Source organism: Centropristis striata, chromosome 7 (assembly GCF_030273125.1).
Source record: "Centropristis striata isolate RG_2023a ecotype Rhode Island chromosome 7, C.striata_1.0, whole genome shotgun sequence".
In the NCBI taxonomy this organism is placed as follows: domain Eukaryota; kingdom Metazoa; phylum Chordata; class Actinopteri; order Perciformes; family Serranidae; genus Centropristis; species Centropristis striata.
This window is the reverse complement of record NC_081523.1, coordinates 35928991-35950056: the sequence shown is the minus strand read 5'-3', so window position 1 is coordinate 35950056 and position 21066 is coordinate 35928991. Positions and strand designations below refer to the sequence as shown.

The following is a 21066-nucleotide window of genomic DNA, read 5'->3' as shown; positions in this document are numbered from 1 at the left end:
AGACACTCTGACGCTGTTACTACAGCAACCTGTCAGATCAGTCAATAATGTGGCCCAGTCTGAACAGAGACATATCGGATTTGGACACTTGCAAAAAAAGTGTGGACAGTCAGCCCTAAAAATAAGATTTGAGTAGGAATCTGATTTGAATCAGATTCACCTGCAGTCTGAACGCGGCCTTAAATAGAGGCCACCTGATTCACACCTGTTTTTTCACTAAATTGATGACCTCACTGATTGAATGCCACACTGCAATTTTTTTTAACACAACCCTTTCAACTAATTGATTAAGAGTAATTTATCAAATATCAGCAATGGTTTTTGGGGAGGGAGTTTTACATGGAAACTAAGAACAAAACTGGACAGTTAATATTTTGATATTTATGACAGTTTTGTGGGGAACCAGTGCAACATTAAATGTTCGACCCATCATTCTGTTATTCTGCACAAAGACATGTTTGAGTTGTTCCTATTTCTAGACATGATTGTGCTGATTCCATAGAGCTCATAGATTTATAGAGATTTATATATTGCAGAGAAATACAAGGACACAGAGAGGGAAATGTAAAAAGGGCAAAAAAACCACCCTGAAACAACTTGTTGGGGTTCAAAATATGAGGTAGTGGAAGAAAATAGCTCAAATAGAGAAAATTAACCGAATGTATCGACCAATAAGTAACAAAAACGCCAAATGTTCTTAACTGGCACTTACTGTACTGACTACCTGATAGTGTTTCCTTCAACAGTAAAATCATCTTTTATTGTTAAAATTTATGTGATTTCCATAAAAATGGTAGCATTAAAAGTTGGCAGTGCCGTGTCCTTCCTGCAGTAAGACCGCACAGTCGGCTTAATTTATTATTTTAATCAGAATAAATGCATAAAAAAAAGAATCATCTTTAATCTGCATCTGTATGAGCTTCATGGTGCACACAGCGGCAGAAAAGGGATAAATCATGACATGTGAGCACAATGTTGGGCTTTTTCCTTCTCATTATTTTTTTTAGGATGTATGCCATTATAACTGTGTTATACTGCATAGGGGTAATTAAGTTAGATTGTTACTTAATATTTAATTACATGATAAAAGATACACAAATAAGACAATCAATTACAAAAAAAGACACAAAATGAACAAAAAAATATGTAAATTGACAAAAAAAAGATACAAAATAACCAAGAGATGTAACTTGAACAAAAAAGGATGTAAAATGAACAAAATAGACACAAAATTACAAAAACATATGTAAAATGTACAAAAAAAAACAAAAAATGAACAAAAACGATGTAAAATGAACAAAATAGACACAAAATGACAAAAAAATATGTAAAATGAACAAAATAGACATAGAAGATGTGGTGATGTCAAAGCTCGAATAAACACACAGACACACATTACTTGTTGCTGGGATTCCGGTGGAACCCGTTTTTACTGAAATCTGTACATGTTTTTGAGGTATTAATGTCAAACAGTGAGACAAATGAGGTGTGTTTCTGCTGCAGGATTACAGAGCTGAGGATAAATAAAGTCTTTCTGTGTGTGAGCTTCAGCTGTGAGCAGCAGCAGAGCTCTCAGCAGGATGCGCCTCCTTCCTGCTCTGTGCAGCTTGTCTGCCCCCTGCTGGTGAGGAGGGGGAGGAGGAGGGCCGGGAGTCCTCCTGCTGGGAGAGCTGGGAGAGAAGGAGGTCCACGCTCTGGGCCAGGACCGAGTCCAGAACCGTCCTCTCAGAGGAGGAGAACCGGCCCAGGACGTGAACGTTGACCGCGGTGTTCCCCTCCGGCCGGCCGATCCCAACCCGGAGTCTGCGCATCACCTGCAATCACACAATAATCACTAATTATTTATATTTATAGCTCACGGCCGGCGGGTTGGAAAAGTATTTATATTTTTCTAAAACTGTAAAAACAGACATTGTGGTCTGTTTCTAAAAAATAAGCTTAAAATTGTGATATTTCTGCAAAATCTCATTTGAAACTTAAAATAAATTGTTTGCACTATCCCCATGATGTTTTTTTTTTATTTTGTTCTAGGATTTATGGCATGATAACTGTTATACTGCATATGGGTTAATTGGTTAGTTAGTTTATTATTTTATATATTTTATTAAATGATAAAAGAGATTAAAAAAAGACAATTCATTACAAAAAGAGACACAGAAGGGCCAAAAAAAAAGATATTAAATAAGTAAAAAGACAAAAAAAAGTCACAAAAGAGACACAAAATGATTTAAAAAATTTGAAATGAGCAAATAAGACACAAAAATACAGAACATTACCAAAAAAAAAGACACAAAATGACAAAAAAAAAGGTGTTAAATTGACAAATGGTTATTAAACCATCAAATTAATACTTTCAGATTGATGTTTTCGATGCAAGAATAATTCTTTTTTTTTAGGTCACCAATAAAATATTTAATGCGGCTAAATTAATGAATGTAACCTTATCTAACCGTGGAATTAATAATTAAATAAAATGATAAATGGGTTTATTAAACTACCAACCAAGTTACCATTTATTCATATAATTATAAATTATAAATATATTATAAATAATAAATATATATATATATATAAATTTAAAAAATGAAGTAAAAAGACAAAAATAAACCACAAATTAATTATTAAATATTTGTTAACTATAAAATTAAATAAAGTCCAATTAACTGCTAAAAAGTTACCATTTACTAATATAATCATAAATTATAAATATATTGTGAATAATAAATGTTATAAAGTGTTACTCCTGAGCTGTCACTAGGAATCAAAATGTATTAAAATAAATATAAAATTATAATAAAAATGATACAAAAAGAAGCCACAAATCAATTATTTGTTAATAGTAAAATAGCAATTAAATAAAGTTAAATTAACTGTTAAAAAGTTACCATTTATTAATATAATCATAAATTATAAATATATTATGAATAATTATAATAATAATGAAGAATTATACAGTGTTACTCCTGAGCTGTAACCAGAAATTGAACAAACAGATTAAAATGTATTAAATTAAATGTAAAATAATAATAAATAAAAGAAACTGAAAAAACTGAAATATCTGTAAAATAATAATGAAAAATTAAAATAAAAAATACAAAATAAACCACAGATAAAAATGTAATAAATTAAATGTAAAATAATAATAAAAAATAAAAAATAAACCACAGATTAGAATGTATTAAATTAAATGTAAAATAATAATGAAAAAAATAAATAAACCTACGATTAGAATGTATTAAATTAAATGCAAAATAATAATGAAAAATAAAAATATAAAAAACAGAGATTAGAATGTATTAAATTAAATGTAAAATAATAATGAAAAATAAAATATAAAAATAAAAAATAAACTAAGATTAGAATGTATTAAATTGATTGTAAAATAATAATGAAAAAAAACACAAATCAATAATAAACTTCAATAAAATAATAATAATAGTAATAATAATAATAATAATAATAATAATAATAATAAAAATAAAAAACGTGTCACTTACGTCGGTCTGCAGGCAGTCCACACAGGAGCGGACTCCATTATGACCTCTGTCAACAACAGAGTGGAGTCAATTTTAATTTGCATTCTCACTTTAATGAGTCTTATCATATAATCTTCATATTTGTAAAAAGTTTCTGGAGGAGAAGGATTTCTGACTCTTCCACACAGGTGAAAAGTTATTAATTCAACCCTCTGGGCTCACTTAAATTTACTCACCTTTCAGGCCATTCGGGCTGAAAATGTCCACTTACAAAAAAACGTGCTAAAAAATGTACAGATTAATATTTTTTCTACTTTTTTCTGCATAAACCTCTAAACAACTTCTGCCCTGCTCAAACAAACATTCAAAGATTTTAAGGATTTTGACCCTTTAAATGCCAGTTTGATTGCACGAAGTCACTGATGTTTTTTTAATGAAAAAAAACCCCCACAAAAATGTAGTTCTTTTTCAAATAAAAATTCAAAGATTAAGAACAAAATTGATTTTGATGCATTTTTAGTTTTTGTGTAGTGTCAGATTTAAAATGTACTACCATTTAGTAGTAGCAAATTTGTACACGGTGTATTATTGACCCATTAGAAAAATTTAAATTTCAAAATATATCAAGAAAGAAATCCTTCCAAAAATCATGTCATTTGCAGTACCACAGCCAAAATTATTGCCAAAACAAAAGTGAAAAATGGCTGAAAATGTCCCTAATAGGCCCAGAGGGTTAAACACACTGTAAGCTTTACAAAACACACCTGGCACTAGGGCTGCATGATTATGGCCAAAATGATAATCATGATTATTTTGATCAATATTCTAATCACGATTATTCACCATGTTAGGGAAAACATCTGTATTTTTATTGCACTACTAACAAACAATAGGAACAGTTTTTAGTGTGTGTACAGAGTGTCTGGTGCTTGTTGTAAACAAACAGAGATCGATAAGTGAACACCTCCTGTAGCAACAGCACATACACACTGTACTGCTACAGAGCTAACTGTTAGCCTGTTAGCAATTTGCAGACTGGACACTAAGGGGTTAACATCCCCTCCGGCTCTGCAGCTGGAAGAGACTGCTGCAGGAGGACTGTGCCGCTTTAGCCGCCCCCCCCCCCCCCCCCCCCCGCAGCTCGTTAAGAAGAGTAAGAACAAGACTTCAAAAGTCTCCAATAACACCAGAAAAAGTAGCTGGATTTGTCTCCAGTCGCTTTCTTGAAAAATAGTCACTATGGGTTCTGCTAAATATAGCAACAAAGTCGCTAAGTTGGCAACACTGCTTCGCAGGCTTTTACAAAGCACGTGTTGTTGTGGCGTCGAGTACTACGTCACATCCTGCTTAGCGTTCTATCCAATCAGTAACCAGGCTGTTTTCAGGGGATAAAAATGGCCCCGCCCCCTGGTGGTTGGTGGACTACTGGTGTAGAAAGTGCTTGATTAGATATGCAGGAGAGACGCATTTTAAAATGGAAATATCGCCGTCGATCAGGTTAATTTAATCGTGGTGGCCAAAATCGTGATCACATTTAAAATTTGATTAATTGTGCAGCCTTACCTGGCACTTCCTCCGTGTTTGAAGTGGATCTTCCCGAGAGGTTTGTCCAGCTCGTCGTGGACCAGCAGGATGTCTTCGGGCCTGATGCGGTATTTACCGGCTGGAGGAAAACAAACAGGTCCAACATTTAGCGTTGCACTGATTTACCCCCATAACTGTGTCATAAATATACTATATATAAATAGTAACTGTCCAGTTGTTCTTAGTTACCATGTAGAGACTAATTCTCTAGTTTTTGGCAATTTCCACAATTTATAAAAGTTAAATTAAACAATTGCATTTTGAATTAAAGTCAATTTTAGTAATTTTTGGTGAATTTAATAAATAAAGTCGTTGCTGATATTTGATTTTCTTAAAAATTAAAAAAATAGAATTTATATATAAACACTTTTCCAAGTGCCCAAAAGTGTCCTGAATGTTGTAAAAATGTCTCCACATATTCTACATATTGAGTTATTGTCATGTTACCAGCCTCTCCTGTCCTCTCCTCTCTGCTCTGTGTAAACAGCCTCTCCTGTCCTCTCCTCTCTGCTCTGTGTAAACAGCCTCTCCTGTCCTCTCCTCTCCTCTCTGTGTAAACAGCCTCTCCTGTCCTCTCCTCTCTGCTCTGTGTAAACAGTCTCTCCTGTCCTCTCCTCTCTGCTCTGTGTAAACAGCCTCTCCTGTCCTCTCCTCTCTGCTCTGTGTAAACAGCCTCTCCTGTCCTCTCCTCTCCTCTCTGTGTAAACAGCCTCTCCTGTCCTCTCCTCTCTGCTCTGTGTAAACAGTCTCTCCTGTCCTCTCCTCTCTGCTCTGTGTAAACAGCCTCTCCTGTCCTCTCCTCTCTGCTCTGTGTAAACAGATTCTCAGTGAATATTTGTCTCGTGACCGTTGGTCTCAGCAGAATCAATCATGTCTTCACAGTGTCTCTGAGGAGCAGAATTTAATGTTTTTAACAGGATCTGGTTTATTTTAAATGACACATGGAGAATAAAGAGATTCTGACACAAATATCAACATTTAACACAAGTTTTGGTCACTTTATATAACGGAAACTTGAGTAAACTATGATCAATTCAAGGACTATCGGAAAGTTCAAACTCTGGCGCCAATTTCTTCTTCTGCTTCTTTCTGCAATAAACTATGTGTATTTTTGTTGATTAGAAAAAACAAGGTAAGAACAGAAGAAAGTTGGACATCTGGCCGTTCCCAGGCTTTGTTTTGCTGCACAGAATATTAAAATGTTAACACTTTGCAGGAGAGTCCCTCTTCATAATCAACCCCCAGCACACTTCGTTTCTGTTTAATTAACTAAACAGACAATTAATTAAATAGCAAACAACAAAGGGGCTTTAAGAGATTTGTTTATTAAACAATTTTAACTTTGTGACATTGAGCAGAGCTGCAGACAAAAATTAACTCTATGAACACACAAACATCCTGACACACTCACATAGACACACACAGACAATGACACACACACACACACACACACGCACACACACACACACACGCACACACACACACACACACACACACAGATGTAGAAACACACACAGAGACACACACAAAGACATACACAGAGAAATACACAGACATGCAAACACAGAGACACACACACACACACACAAAGACACAAACATAAAGACACACAGACAAAGATACACACACACACACACACAGACCTTACCAGCTTTGGCCACTGACACCCCGTTGACGTTCATCAGCAGTCGGGGGCGGAGCAGCACCACGTGTGTGTCCTGCACCTCCGACACGATGACCTCACCAGACACGAGCTTGTCGGCGCGCCAATGATCAGCCACGCCGAGCCGGGTGGCGAGGGCGCCGAGCACCGCCATGCCCACGCTGTGTCTGGTACCCTCCATCCCATGGTTACCCAGCCCCACCACCTGTCACACACACACACACACACACACACACACACACAGATATATGAATACACATCTGCAGAGCTGAAGCTTCCTCTTCTGTAGTTTTACTGTTATTTGCGATTTATTAACAATGTTTTGACAGATAATCTTTAAAGTGGCCAAAAATATGAATGAACACTAGCAGACAGCTGTTGGTATTCTATATTTATACTCTTATGATAGAAATTACCAGATACTTTGACCCCCTGAACCCCAAAGACACGTTTCAGGGTGTTTTTTTGCTCTTGCTTTACACTTTCCTCTCTGTGTCCTTGTGTTTCTCTGGAATATATCAAATCTCTATAAATCTAAAAGTCCTGCAGCTCTGTGGAATCAGCACAATCAGAACAACTCAAACATATCTTCGTGCAGAATAACCCAGTTAGAATGACAGAAATAAAAAACACAAGTCGATTTCTCTGCTCAATTATTTTTAAAAATTGGAATAAAATGAAATGGATATAAGTAGTGTAGCTTTCGTCAACGAAAATTATGACTAAATATTTTCGTCAACGAACCTTTATCACGTGACGAAAAAGAGACCAGACGCAACGTAAATGTTGGTCATGTAATTAAATATATAATGCAATATTGTTGACGAATAAAAACAAGACTAAATGGGGTTTACTACGGTGGCCCTGAAGTGCAAATCACAACAGCAAATCAGAAAACACAACAACAAAACAGAAAACTTTGCTGTTGTGTTTTTTGATTTGTTGTTGCGTTTTTTGATTTGCTGCGGTGTTTTTTGATTTGTTGTTGTGTTTCTTGATTTTTTTTGTTGTGTTTTTTGATTTGTTGTTCTGTTAAGTAATTTGTTGTTGTGTGAAGTAATTTGTCGTTGTGGTTTGTGCTTTGTTAATGTGTTTTTTGATTTGTTGTTGTGTTTTCTGACGAACCATTGTGATTTGCACTTCAGGGCCACCGTAGTTTACAAAATAAAGACTCTGCAAAAATGTCTCTTCATTTTCCTTGACTAAAAGGAGACGAAATGTTATAACACACACACACACACACACACACACGTCTGCACAACTCCAGAAAGTTTGGTGGAATAAATGGAATTGGTGCCAAAGCCGGCGTGGTGTGGGAACATTTCAGATTTCACTGTTCAGCTCAGCAGCTGCACAGCAACTGTGGCTACACGTGGTGTCTGCTGCTGATCATAGACAAACCGGCTTCGCTAAATGTGCACTGAGTATCTGGTGCTTGTTGTAAAGAAACGGAGGTCACTAAGTGAACACATACTGCTGCAGCACATACACACTGTACTAGGGCTGCACAAGTAATCGAATTTTAATCGTGATCACGATTTTGGCCGCCACGATCAAATTAACCTGATCGTCGGTGATATTTCCACTTTAAAATGCGGCTCTCCTGCATATCTAATCAAGCACTTTCTACACCAGTAGTCCACCAACCACCAGGGGGCGAACGCATAGTTAAGGTTTCATGTAGCTGCCTAAATAAATAAGAAGCGAGCGCTAAGCAGAATGTGACGTAGTACTCCACGCCACAACAACACGCTCCATTTGTAAAAGCCGGCAAAGCAGTGATGCCAACTTAGCAACTTTGTTGCTATATATAGCGACTTCTCAGACCCCCTTAGAGACTTTTTTTATTTTTTTAAAGTGACTGGCGATAAATCCATTGAGTATTTCTGGTGTTATTGGAGACTTCTTCTTACTCTTCTTAACAAGCCTGTTGGCTCTTCTTAACGAGACGCAGGGCGGCTCGTACAGAGCAAGTCAAATCGGCACAGTGCTCCTTCAGCAGTCTCTCCGAGCTGCAGAGCCGGAGGGGATGTTAACCCCTTAAATTTGCGTCTAGTCTGCAAATTGCTAACAGGCTAACAGTTAGCCCTGTAGCAGTACAGTGTGTATGTGCTGCTGCTGCAGGAGGTGTTCACTTAGCGATCTCTGTTTGTTTACAACAAGCACCGGACACTAAAAACTGTTCCTATTGTTTGTTTAAAGTAGTGCAATAAAAATACAGATGTTTTCCCTAACATGATGAATAATCGTGATTAATAATCGTGATTACAATATTGATCAAAATAATCGTGATTATCATTTTGGCCATAACCGTGCAGCCCTACACTGTACTGCTACAGAGCTAACTGTTAGCCTGTTAACACTGTGCTACTGCGCAGCACTGACTGTCCTGCCTCTTGAAGATTCACAGATTCTCAGTGAATATTTGTCACGTGACCATTGGTCTCAGCAGAATCAATCATGTCTTCACAGTGGCCCTCATTTATCAAACGAGCGTACGTCAGAAAGTGAGCGTAAAGTGGGCGTAAGATCATTTCTACTCAAGCCTCGGCATTTATCAATTTGGACGTGAGCGGAGGGTACGATCAGATCTCAGTCTGCTCTCAGCTCGTGTACGCAGGTTTGAGTCAGCGTGAAGTCCACATGTCTGAGTCTGAGAACTGATCTTAGACTATTGTATCGATGCCTGGAGCTGATAAAACTCTGTGGTGTTTAGTTTTTTAATGGTGACTATGCAAAACATGTTTAGACTACATCATTTATCATTAAAATATAATCCGAAATAAATACACCCTGCGATCGTGAAATTCTTTAAACAGAATACCAGCCGAGGATATTAAATGTTGTTGTCTTCTGTTATTTACTGTTATTATTATTATTATTATTATTATTATTATCCTGCTGGACACCGGAGCGTCAGCGTCTCCTCCACCAGCAGTGCTGCTACACACCTCTGACTAAGACATCATTATTAGTAAATGTAAAGAGGTGAATAATATCTCTCCATCATAATAATAGCAATATTCTGATATTATATAGATTATTAGGCTTTATATATCACAATGTATAAATTAATTACTCAAACCTCACCAGGAGTTTAATGCTCCACTGCTACTCTGCTGACAGCACCACTGATTTCCTTCCTTTTCACTTTTTATGCTGCCAAACAAAACCAGTTTGTTGTGTTGCAGCTGTTGGATGTCAGCGTTTCACTTTCTGACTCTGAGAAATTCCTCTTCTTTTGGAATTAAAACTTACTTTAAAACATTGTTTACCTCCTCCAACCAAAGCTTTGAAAACTTTTAAGCCTGTGCTCCAAATGTAAAATATTCACTGAACTTGTTTGAGTTTATAACTATACGTACTTTTATTTTATACTTTTAAACCTCTGTCGCTGCGTATTTCTTTAATATGTCTATATTGTCCCTGTTGTTATTGGTAACGGTGCACTTTGCTAATAAAGCTGACTTTAGGGGGGAAAAAACTCTTTTTGGCCGTATTGCGCCCTTCGGTGTCGTAAACTCTGAAGGCGAGCCATCTGAATCGGGTATATATTAAGGCGTGGTATTTAAATTACGCTCGTTTCGAGCCGCCACATTTATCAACAGCCGATCATTCTCACGCTGTGATTGGAGAGATACGAATGTTTGATAAATCCCACGTGAATCCTGTCGTAAGACGAAATATACGCTCAGATCTGCGCTTGTTTGATAAATGAGGGCCAGTGTCTCTGAGGAGCAGAATTGAATGTTTTTAACAGGATCTGGTTAGTGCAGATGCTTTATTTTAAATGACACACGTAGAATAAAGAGATTCTGACACAAATATCAACATTTTAACACAAGTTTTGGTCACTTTTTCTAACAGAAACTATCATAACCTATGATCCGTTCAAGGACTGTTGGAAAGGTCTGTTTTTACAGGGGGTTTTTTAGCAATCCTTTAAAGAAATACTTCAACTGCCATAAAGAGCAAAAGAATGAATGTTTATATTTTCTTTTAAAATCTCTTCTTTATTTCTGCATTCAAAATATACGAAAAGCATGTATGAATTGGGCTTTACACATAAATGTCACAATCAACAGATGTCAGGAAAAAACAATTCACTTATTCTACAGACAAATATCCATTGTTAAATTGAGTTTAACCAATGATTGAGCAACATCCAATTAAAACACACTAAAAGGAAAATGACAAATTTGCTTCTACAATGCTGATTCTTGCACAGAAAAAGCTGAAGACACACACACACACACACACACACACAGCCTTGCACTGATGGTACTGATCCACTGACAGCAGCAGCAGCTCTGTTGATGTATAGACTACATTGTATTAAACTCTATGGCTGCTGACACAATGCAAACATTGTGTTCTGCCTCTAAACACTGAGCATTTATTCATTTTTGCTTGAAAATAACAGTGAAAACACAATGACAAGTTAACACAGTGGAGGTCAACTGGCAAAGACTTGCTGCTGCTGTTTTGTGTTTTCTAAGGTTTCAACAAATTAGGTCTGGCAACTGGCAAAATGTCTCAATAGTAGGGTTGTCAAAAGTATTGATACTCAGAAAAGTATCGATACTAAAATGTTGTATCTGGATACGATACTCATTTTCAAAAGTATCGAAGTCACATCAATGATTATAAGCAACGTAAATAAATAAATAAATCAGGCACATAGTATGCCCATATTACGTTAATTGACATAGTGTCAGTATACACAAGCATAGAGTTAATGAGTTTACATAAATGTTGGTGACTGAAAAGTGTTATTTTCTCTCTTGAAGTCCCAGAATGAAGCAGAGAAAAGTAACCAAACAGCAACACACACAGCCGACTCTACCTCTTTTTTAGCAAGCTTTCCTAATATTGTGCACAGCATAAAACCTCAAAATATTGTTCTAATTGTTATTGTTTATTTTTTTTATTTTTTTTTGCACTACCTCAGACCTGAAGCTTGTTATCATAGTTGCAGTTTCTTTTTGCACAACTGTTTTTTATTATAAATATTTAACATGTGGTTCTGTTAATTTTAACATGTTGCATTTTTCTTGTTAATAAAAATATTTCTGTTAAATTTTGGGGTATTTGTTTTTATCCTGGTGGTATCGAAAATGGTATCGAGTATCGAATATTTTCCTGAGTATCGGTGTCAAGTTGAAAATTTTAGTATCGTGACAACCCGACTCAATATACCAGCAGTACAATCAGAGAGAACAAGCCAACCTCCATTCTAAAATCTACCAATTTAAGGCACCCTTGCTTACTAATAACCATAGGACTAAAGCAGCACAGGTATGTTGTAGTCGATTTGTAGCACATAATGTAGAAGTTAATTTTAAATGAAGTTATGCCGTATAAATAAGTGGTTCCGAGTGATCCAGAATGTATTCAAACTCATATTATGGGATGGATCATTTGTCCAATAAACAAAGAAGCAGTACATTGTCACATTTTTCAGTGGAGTTTGGTGGGAGTTATCAATCTAGTGAGACTGACGATTATCTGCTTAATTAACACGTGGCCGTCAGAGTTAAACTACTAAACATGTAGCTACAGTGTAGCAGACAGAGTTTAGATGATGTGAGGTGAAGCACTTACCAGCTTTCGGCGGCTTTGAGTGTGTTTTTCTGCTTCAAAGCCCATCGCTGGAGTAAAAAGCTTGCTCAGCAGAACTCTGTTCACGAGTCTTGTTAAAAGTCGTCTCATGGTAACAAAGTTCAGCTTCTTCACAATGACTGACAAATAACGACAAACCCTACTTAAAAATGGGACCTTTTTAATTCGGCTCATGGAAAAACCCCTCTGCTTTTGAAATTAAGTCGATTTTCAGACTTTTTCACAGCGATGCAACAACATTTCCCATGAGAATATTTTTTTTTTCTTTTTATATTTATATTTTTAGAAACTCTTAAATGTTGCACTTACTGGAGAGCACTTTGAATTTCGTTGTACATGTGACAATGACAAATAAAGACCTATTCTATTCTATATGAATAGCCTGTATGGGGATTCTTAAAATTGACTGATTTCTCAATGGGTTTCAATACATCTGAACTCTAAAGTGATATTTCTATGTGCCGTTAATATATTAGCTACGATATATCATACATTCCTCGTAGAAAATAAATTAAAGCTTTATATCGTATTTTTGTCAACTGTGTGAAGGTAACTTTAGGTTATCTTACTGTACTCAAGGCAACACACACCAACAGAGACACTCAAAAATAACTATTAAACACGTTCAACTCCGTTGAGGTTAAAACGAGGTTTAATTAAGATTTTTTGCAATTTTCTAACATATTTTTAACCTTCATAGAGCAATATGTCCATAAGTTACATTGTGTTTCCTGTAGAGGAGTCAATGAGTGTTAGAAAGAGTAACCAGGCTTTTCTTTCTCTGCTGGGCTGCAGCGCCATCTTGCTCCGTGACTGAGAAACTAGATTCAATTAACTCTATGGAGTCTTTTTGGGCTATTTAGTCCATTTATGAATTCTTTTCATCCTGCCCTTACACTGAAAAAAGTATAACCTTGCTCAAACTAATAAAAATGATGTCCAGATACAGGGGCGGTTCTAGACCAGTTTTACTGTGGGGGCCAAGCAGGGGCCAGTGTTTAATCAGAGGGGCACTTTAAAAAATGGCAAAGATGATATTTAAGCATTCAAAACCTTTATTTTAGCTTATTTAAAAATCGAATTTAAGTATATTTGGAAGATACAAATACACTGATTGAAACAATGAGACTTACCAACAATAACTATTATTTTTGTACGACAATGACATTTCTCATTTTTTTGCACAATTACTTTTTATTTTATTTTGAAAGTGCAGTACAGTAGGAATGATCTTTTTTTCTTAATACACAAGCTTTTATTGCACAATTAAACTATTGTACAGTGTACACATGCTGGGTTCCTTTTGTGTACAATGAGGTATTGTTTGAACCAAATATAGGTTAGAATTGTTCCGTCGTTCATCGTTATAAATTGATCATTTTTTTAAATTAATTTGACACAGGGGCCACAGCAGGGGCCAAGGGCTTCTTCACAGGGGCAGTGGCCCCTGGAGGCCCCTGTGTAGAACCGCCACTGTCCAGATATCACATCATATCACATATTTTGTTCATTTTGTGTCTTTTTTTAGTCATTTTGTGTCTTTTTTTAGTCATTTTGTACCTATTTGTGTCTTTTTTTTGTCATTTTGTGTCTTCTTTTTCATTCTTTTTTTGTCATTTTGTCTTTTTTTAGTCATTTTGTGTCTTTTTGTCATTTTGTGCCATTTTGTCTCTTTTTTTTTTAGTCATTTTGTGTCTTTTTTGGTCATTTTGTGTCCTTTTGTCTCTTTTTTAGTCATTTTGTGTCTTTTTTGGTCATTTTGTGTCTTTTTGTGTCCTTTTTAAGTCATTTTGTGTCTTTTTTTAGTCCTTTAGGCCAACATAAAATGTGATTTTATGTGAATTTTAATCTTTTTTTTTTACTTTCAAAACACTATCATGCTCATGCTAAAGAATTTGAAATGTTGCAAATGTGAACAAAGGTTGCAAATATAACATGTAAGAGGGTTACATCCAGTTCTATCATTTTATACTAAATATATTTGAGCTTGTCTCCAGTTTTACTTGGTATATCATCATCAAACTAACTGGCTCCACGCTGCTTTATTTTTACGTCTGGATGTCATGAAGAAGTCATGCTTTGGAGCTTTTGGAGACTCCATAGGGTTAAACACAAAACACTTTATTATTATTTTTTATAAAGCAATATAACATAAATGTTATGCCTCTTCAGATAATCCATCCGTAGGATGAATTTGGGACTATTAAAAATAAATAAATATATATTTTTATTATTACATCAAAATAAAAGTCCACAAAATATAACAAATATATTACAGTAAATACAAAAAATAGAATCCACATAAAGCCATTGGTTAAATCCATGATTTAATTAAAATATTTTAATTTATTTAATTCATTCATTTTTTGGTAATATTATTCAAAGACTCACAAATCTCTGTAGTGTTTTATTTATAGTAGGGGTTTAAAAAAAAAGTGTGTATTCATTTGATTATTTAGATGCATCCATTTACTTCAATCAATTTTTTTATTTTATTTGTCAGAAACTTTGCAGATTTTCGTAGTGTTTTATAGTAGGGGTAAAAAGTGAGTTATATATTCATAAATAATGACGTTATATCAAAGTCACAAGTTAAAAAAAAAAGAAAAACATTAATATCCAGTAATTTTTCAGATTTTGAAATCCATTTAAAATATTCTTTAAAATCTGAAAAAAAGAAAGAAGAATAGCCCCCTGAAAAGTATTATTATTATTTTATTATTATTATTATTAATATATATATATATATATATTTTTTTTTTTGTTCTCTCCCTATTTTAGTTCTACAGGAAGATGTGGAGTAAAGAAAATAACACACACACACACACACACACACACACACACACACACACACATAACAAAATTTGAAACCTTAAGTAATTCAGTTTTTTTTTTCTTGTAATAAATTAAAAAAAAAATAACCCAACATTTGACACATTCCTCAAAGTGTCTAGCTTCTTTATGTAAACAAATTAAAAGTGTACAATATATAACTGTTTATGAAACAAGTTTTTAATGATATGTTTGGTCATTTTGGAACATAGTTTAAATTAAATTTGATTTCTTGTTGTTTTTAACCTGAATTATATCTGGATATTATGCATTACATTATTTTGATCTTGTCACTTCAGTATAAACTCAATATTGCAAATTTGGATAAATAACTAATAATACACGACAGACACTTGCAAAGTTTCTGAATAATTAAGAAACTTTGACTGAATTAAGTAAATATTGTAGGCTACAAGAATAATCAAATGAAAACCATGGTTTTATGCCCATTTCTTTGTTGTGATGTTAAATCATGGAGCTATTAACTTATTATCTCTTGACTTTTCATCGGTTTGAAAAAAATATCACAGCACTGTTCACTGTTACTGGAGTAAAATAAAGAATCTGAATATTAACCCATAAGAACTGTTAGAAAAATTGCATGAGGAAACCTTGAAAATTGATAATCTGTCACCAACAGAAAAAACCTCACCATTTTTCTGTGCATTCTTTGATGGGGAAATGAAGAGCTGGAGACGTCCAAGTTTCTCAGTTTAACAAAGTTTTATTACAATACGTCAAAAAATGTGCACTTTACAGAAAATCTCCGGGTTCAAAAACTCATGTCCCTGAATACAAACAGACGTGTTTCAGTTCGTGAAGTCTGAACCACGACTCTCTCCCTGAACCCTTTAAAATACTAACATTTGTTTACAAAACATGCTGGTCGATTTCCTCCAGGAAGTTCCGCCTGCTTGATCGCTGATTCGCCAGTTTTAATTAATACAACGGCACGTCATGCCACCTGGTTGCTTGCTGCCCCGGACAAGGCCATCCTGACCTGGCCTCTTCTCCAGAACATTCAACAAAAAACCTCCTGTCTTGTTTTGTCTCATAAAGATATTATGTCTACAGAGTCAAAGGTTTTTCACTGTCTCACATAGATTCTAAAAGTCTAAAAAATATGAAACAGACAATGAAATATATGTTATAACATTAACACACAAACATAATCATTGTATCAAAATCATATTGCCTGATTTAATATAAATGCATAGAGAGAGATATATTACACTCAAGGTTTGACCTTTGATAGTGACCTGCGTCACTCACAGAGACAGAGAACAGAGACAGACAACAGAGACAGACACCAGGGAGTCAAACAGAGAAGCATAAATCAAGCATAAAATCATTTACCAAGAAGAAAATAATCAATTATTTTAACAGAACCCAGACCCATTTCTCCTTGAAAGAAAATTATGGGGGCGATAACACAGACCAAGTGGACCACATAGAACACATTTATGATGTTTTTTTTAAGTACTACCCCTAAATGTCAAATAACTGTGATGTGACATATATGTCACATTGTGGCATTTATATTTCTTATTTTAAAATAAATGAACATGACACATTTTCTGCTTACAGAAACACAAAATTGCCTTTTTCTTTGCATCTCCACAACATATATTAAAATTGTGACATTATAGTGCTGTTTAACAACAAATTATTTTTCAGATTTGTTTTTAAATAACAAATTAATAATAAATCAATAATAAATAAAAAACAGATAACAAACCCTAATGGGGTTAAATGCAATAAAGGACACCCTATTAACAGAGTAGAATTGTTAAATGGGTTTAAACTTAGCCTCATAACAAAAAACAAGCTTTTTGAAATTAGCTTCTTATTTAGATTTCTGTTTCCAGCCACAGCCACATGTTGAAGAAGTCACTTCTTGTCAAAGTCACATGACCACCACACCAGGGTGTTGAGTATGTGTTGCTTAGGGACTTAATTAGTTAAGGTGAAGCATAAAGCTGAATATGGGAGAATCTAGAACATTTAAAGTGGTTGTTAGACCCGTGCCACCGTGGGTTCTTACGGGTTAAAAAGTCTCTGACAGAAACTGACTTAAAACATCTCGATTTTAAAGAAGACACAGAACAAAACTTGTTGAGATTTTTGATTGTATTTTATTCAGAAAACACATTTTGAGCTCATCAATTTTGAGTTGGGGGGCAGGGAGCAGCATCCACCACCGGCTGACATCTCTCCACCACAGCGTTGATCTCGCCGACGCTCACGCCGTCATAGATGCCCGTGATGTACGTCCAGTGGGTGTCTCCATTGTGGTTGGTCCTGCTCAGCCTGCCGGTGTACGGGATGTCGGCCGTCATCTTCCTGCCGTCCATCCTCACGGTGCAGGAGAAGTTGGGTGGCACCTGCAGCTGCACGGACACGGCGTGGCTGACGGACTCCACCATGCTGGTTCCCTCTGAGAAGGTCACTGTCTGCTCCTTGGTGAAGTCCACCGTCCCTGGGCCAAGGATGGGAACTTTGGCCTTCATGGTGGACACGGAGCCATTACGGGTGTCCCTCCCAATGTCCCAGGTCTTCTCCACCGAACTGGTCTTCTCCAGTGTCACTGTCTTTTCCACATACCGGCACTCCAGGTTGGTGACTTTGGCGAGCTTCAGGGCCTCTGGAGGATGGTGGAAGAGCTCCATCTGGTCAACGAGATACTCCACGTGAGAGATGTGCTGGCTGTAGCTGTCTCTGTTGATGGCGAGGACGTGGTAGCTCTTGTACCAGTACTCATCGCCCTCCCATGGAAGGAAGAACGCCTCGTGCTGGGTCACCACTTTGCCGAGTCCGTACTTGTTCTTGCCCACATAGATGTCTTTGTCGGGGCATGTTCTGATGGCGTACCCGGGGACTGCCCCGTATGAGTCTTCAACCCATTCCAGGAACTCAAAGTGGTCCACGTTGACCAGCACTTCAAACTTGGAGGAAGCGTACTCTTTGTCGGCGTACGAGTAGTAGCAGAGGTTCCCCTTGCTGGCAGAGTAGAAGCCAGCCTCGCAGTTGACTTTGCAAACGTAGTCGGTGCGTTCGGTGTAGCCGTTGAAGATGGCGACGGCGCCACTAGGGAGGGAGCCGCTCCATGTCACCCACTTGAGGTTGGCATGTTCAGCAAACATGGGGAAGGAGTGTGAGCTCGGCTCAGTTGGGGTCTCTCTAATCTGAGTAGGTTTGGTGACTTCCCGGGAGGGGATGACATCTTCCAGCATGGGGTTAAGCCATGGCTCTACAGGACAATACAGAAAGAAACCAGACGTGGGTTTGATATAAAACATATTCCTTTAAGGAGACGCTACATTTAGACAATGCAGGACCAAAACAATATAAAGAAATTAAAGGAAAAACATCCCAATTAAATTTAGACTTGATCAAAGGCTTATATACCTGCTGTGAAGGTAACAAGGGAAACATTGTTTTCATACTTTGACTGTAAAAATGCATCCATTAGGGGCCAATCATTCCTGCCTGTCCCTAGAATAACTTTTCACGTATCTTCATGAACGTATGACATCTTACGAAATATGATCTTTCTATATTATGTTGTGAATTGGTAGTAGGATCACCGTCTCAAATACTAGCTGTTTTAAACATATGGTTAATACAGTGAAATGGAACTACTTGGTTAAGTTTAGGAAACAAAACTACTTGGTTCATATTAGGCAAAAGTTCAAGGTTTTGGTTAAAATAACTACTTTTGTATGCAACTGCTGGACGCCAGTGGCTGAAATAGGGGACATAGAACATTACATATCTACAAACAGAAATTAATTTTTGTAAATAACTTAAAATAACATAGTCCTTTGGTTTCACATGGGACACAACCAGCGATCTCCTTGGTCAAAGTTCTGTGTTTGTTTGTTTTTTATCCTTAAATCGCCTTCTGCCCTCTCTCATGGACTTTGTTGATCTTTATACTACATCTTTTGCTCCCATCATAATAACTACGACCAATAGAGGTTGCCACCTAATAACAAAAGGTCAATAAGGGTCGTTATCGTGACCCCAGGAGGAGCGATGGGCTTTGAAAACAATTTAACAAAGTGGATAAATGGTGGAATTACAATTTCTGGGTCCATCATGTGATACCATTGGACCGAAAATCCTTTTTACTGTGGACTTTTATTGGAAGAGGAAGGTCTGTAAATCAAAATGACTAGTGTCACCATCAGAATTTGATTATTCAGTCCCATAAATCTAGAATATCTGTAGTATTAAATTATTTTAACCTTGTTTATGTTAGTGGGAAGATAAAATGGAAGTGGTCAGCTCGGCCAATGAAAGTTTTTTTCTGTGTGCTATTGGCAGAAGAGCCAAAGAAGATCAGAGTGCACAGAAGTCAACCTGTTATTTTGACTTGATGCACAACGGAGCAGCTTTCATAGGAATGAACAGGGCCCTGCCTCCAGCATGTTATCCAGTTCTCTCTATACGTCCATGGTCGTAATAATGACGACTATGTGGCTTCGTTAATTACATTTTCTTCTTTATCACTAAGTATTGATTGCTTTTTGCTTGTGATTTCATGCTGTGGCAATATTGGACAAATGCTCCAGAAAAGATGGAATATAAAGAGCAAGAAACATGACGTGAACATTGACTTATTTTGCCTACTACTTAACTTTCTTACGCAACATAATTTATGTGCCAAACAAACCTATTTTCCCCAAAAACTATCCAAGTAGTTTTGTTTAAATTCACAACATTAACCACATGTTTACAACTGCGTCGCTGCGCCAAATGTGACCAACTCTGGGTATTAAATGATGCACTGAAAAGCTTTAAATTTGTAAACATTACACGTGGAATATCATTAAAAGGGGCATGCTATTTATACGCCTTCCCATTGAGATCACATTGATATTTTAGGATGTACACAGCTGACGGACTGGGGTAATGCACACATAAATTAAAGCAGATATATCTGAGTGTGTTTTAGTTTTGGACCAGATGATGGATGCATGTATTGAAACTCTTCTGAGCAGATGGAGCTGCATTTCTCTGATGGGACTCACTGCTGGGTAGTTCCTGGCCATCGTGCAGCTGGGAGACGTAGAGCAGCGGGTCAGACTGCAGCGCCGGGCTGCAGAGCTGCAGCACCGATAGGACAATAGTGACACACCACCTCATCTGGACACACAGGGAAAACACAAACAAGCAGCCAGTCAGGATCACTGGGAAAACCCATCAAACTTACAAAAGTATACGAGTGAAGTATCTGGAAAAGTGACAGGATCGATTTGGAGACCAATGTGGGCATTATCGAGATTGAGTAGAAAACGGCTGCCATCTTTCGCCTACAGCCGTATCTAATCTGGCCTCCCCCCTCACAGCCTTGATTCAAGGTCTTGTGGAAAATCCCCCCGTGATCCCTCCATCTGCAGTGAGACTCTCCAATCCCCCGTCCGCCCCCCCTGACTCCATATTGTTAAAGTTTGGATCATGTCAGTTTCAGTCAGGATATTAGTAAAAAGAAACAAAGTTATTTTCCAAATTTGTAACAGTTTAATGCATGGTGCAAATATATATAGCATGAAAAATAAGGCTTAAAGCCGACACAGATGTATATTTAAGAAGTATTATTATTGCATTTCCTTTAATATATTATTACTTTAAGAGCAGCTTTAATACATTCTCACTGGTATATTTTTTGTAGAAAAGACAGGAGGAAAATAATTCCATATTAAAAGATTTTAAATCCATTTATTGCTGATTGTGATCAAGTTTCATGCACCGTAAAAACAGTCAGACATGTTGTTCATTGAGATGATAGAGAAGCAGTTTTACCTCGACAGGTTCCTCCTGCAGTGAGCAGCCTGCAGCACCAGCTCAGCTTTAAAACCTCCCTGCACACTTATTGCCCGCAAT

The 21066-nt window shown here is 36.5% G+C and overlaps 2 protein-coding genes across 4 annotated transcripts; both read right to left on the bottom strand.

The window, feature by feature from the left end:
• Positions 1 to 1399: 1399 nt before the first annotated feature.
• Positions 1400 to 13097, bottom strand: ptrh1 (peptidyl-tRNA hydrolase 1 homolog). 3 transcript variants are annotated; one of them, XM_059337085.1, is made up of 6 exons: positions 12655 to 13097; positions 12328 to 12464; positions 6709 to 6928; positions 5040 to 5139; positions 3498 to 3543; positions 1400 to 1814 (listed from the first exon to the last, which is right to left on the bottom strand). In XM_059337085.1, exons 2-6 carry the CDS (start codon positions 12433 to 12435, stop codon positions 1548 to 1550), a joined length of 741 nt encoding a protein of 246 aa, XP_059193068.1. In that variant the 5' UTR covers positions 12436 to 12464; positions 12655 to 13097; the 3' UTR covers positions 1400 to 1547. The 3 variants fall into 3 exon arrangements, with proteins under 3 accessions (XP_059193068.1, XP_059193069.1, XP_059193067.1); XM_059337086.1 differs by having other exon boundaries at positions 12915 to 13097; XM_059337084.1 differs by having other exon boundaries at positions 12328 to 12599; positions 12726 to 13094.
• A 4240-nt stretch (positions 13098 to 17337) lies between these two features.
• Positions 17338 to 20328, bottom strand: LOC131974669 (natterin-3-like). Its single transcript, XM_059337076.1, has 2 exons — positions 20214 to 20328; positions 17338 to 18427 (listed from the first exon to the last, which is right to left on the bottom strand). Exons 1-2 carry the CDS (start codon positions 20326 to 20328, stop codon positions 17340 to 17342), a joined length of 1203 nt encoding a protein of 400 aa, XP_059193059.1. The 3' UTR covers positions 17338 to 17339.
• Between the last annotated feature and the right edge of the window lie 738 nt (positions 20329 to 21066).

Coding starts and splice junctions, on each gene's coding strand:
- ptrh1 (XM_059337084.1), bottom strand. CDS start 12,519: ATGAGCCGAATTAAAAAGGTCCCATTTTTAAGTAGGGTTTGTCGTTAT. Junction 3,544..5,039: donor AAACACGGAGGAAGTGCCAG/GTAAGGCTGCAC, acceptor TGTTGTTGACAG/AGGTCATAATGGAGTCCGCT. Junction 1,815..3,497: donor TGGACTGCCTGCAGACCGAC/GTAAGTGACACG, acceptor GTGTGATTGCAG/GTGATGCGCAGACTCCGGGT.
- LOC131974669 (XM_059337076.1), bottom strand. CDS start 20,328: ATGAGGTGGTGTGTCACTATTGTCCTATCGGTGCTGCAGCTCTGCAGC. Junction 18,428..20,213: donor TGGCCAGGAACTACCCAGCA/GTGAGTCCCATC, acceptor ATTGTCCTGTAG/AGCCATGGCTTAACCCCATG.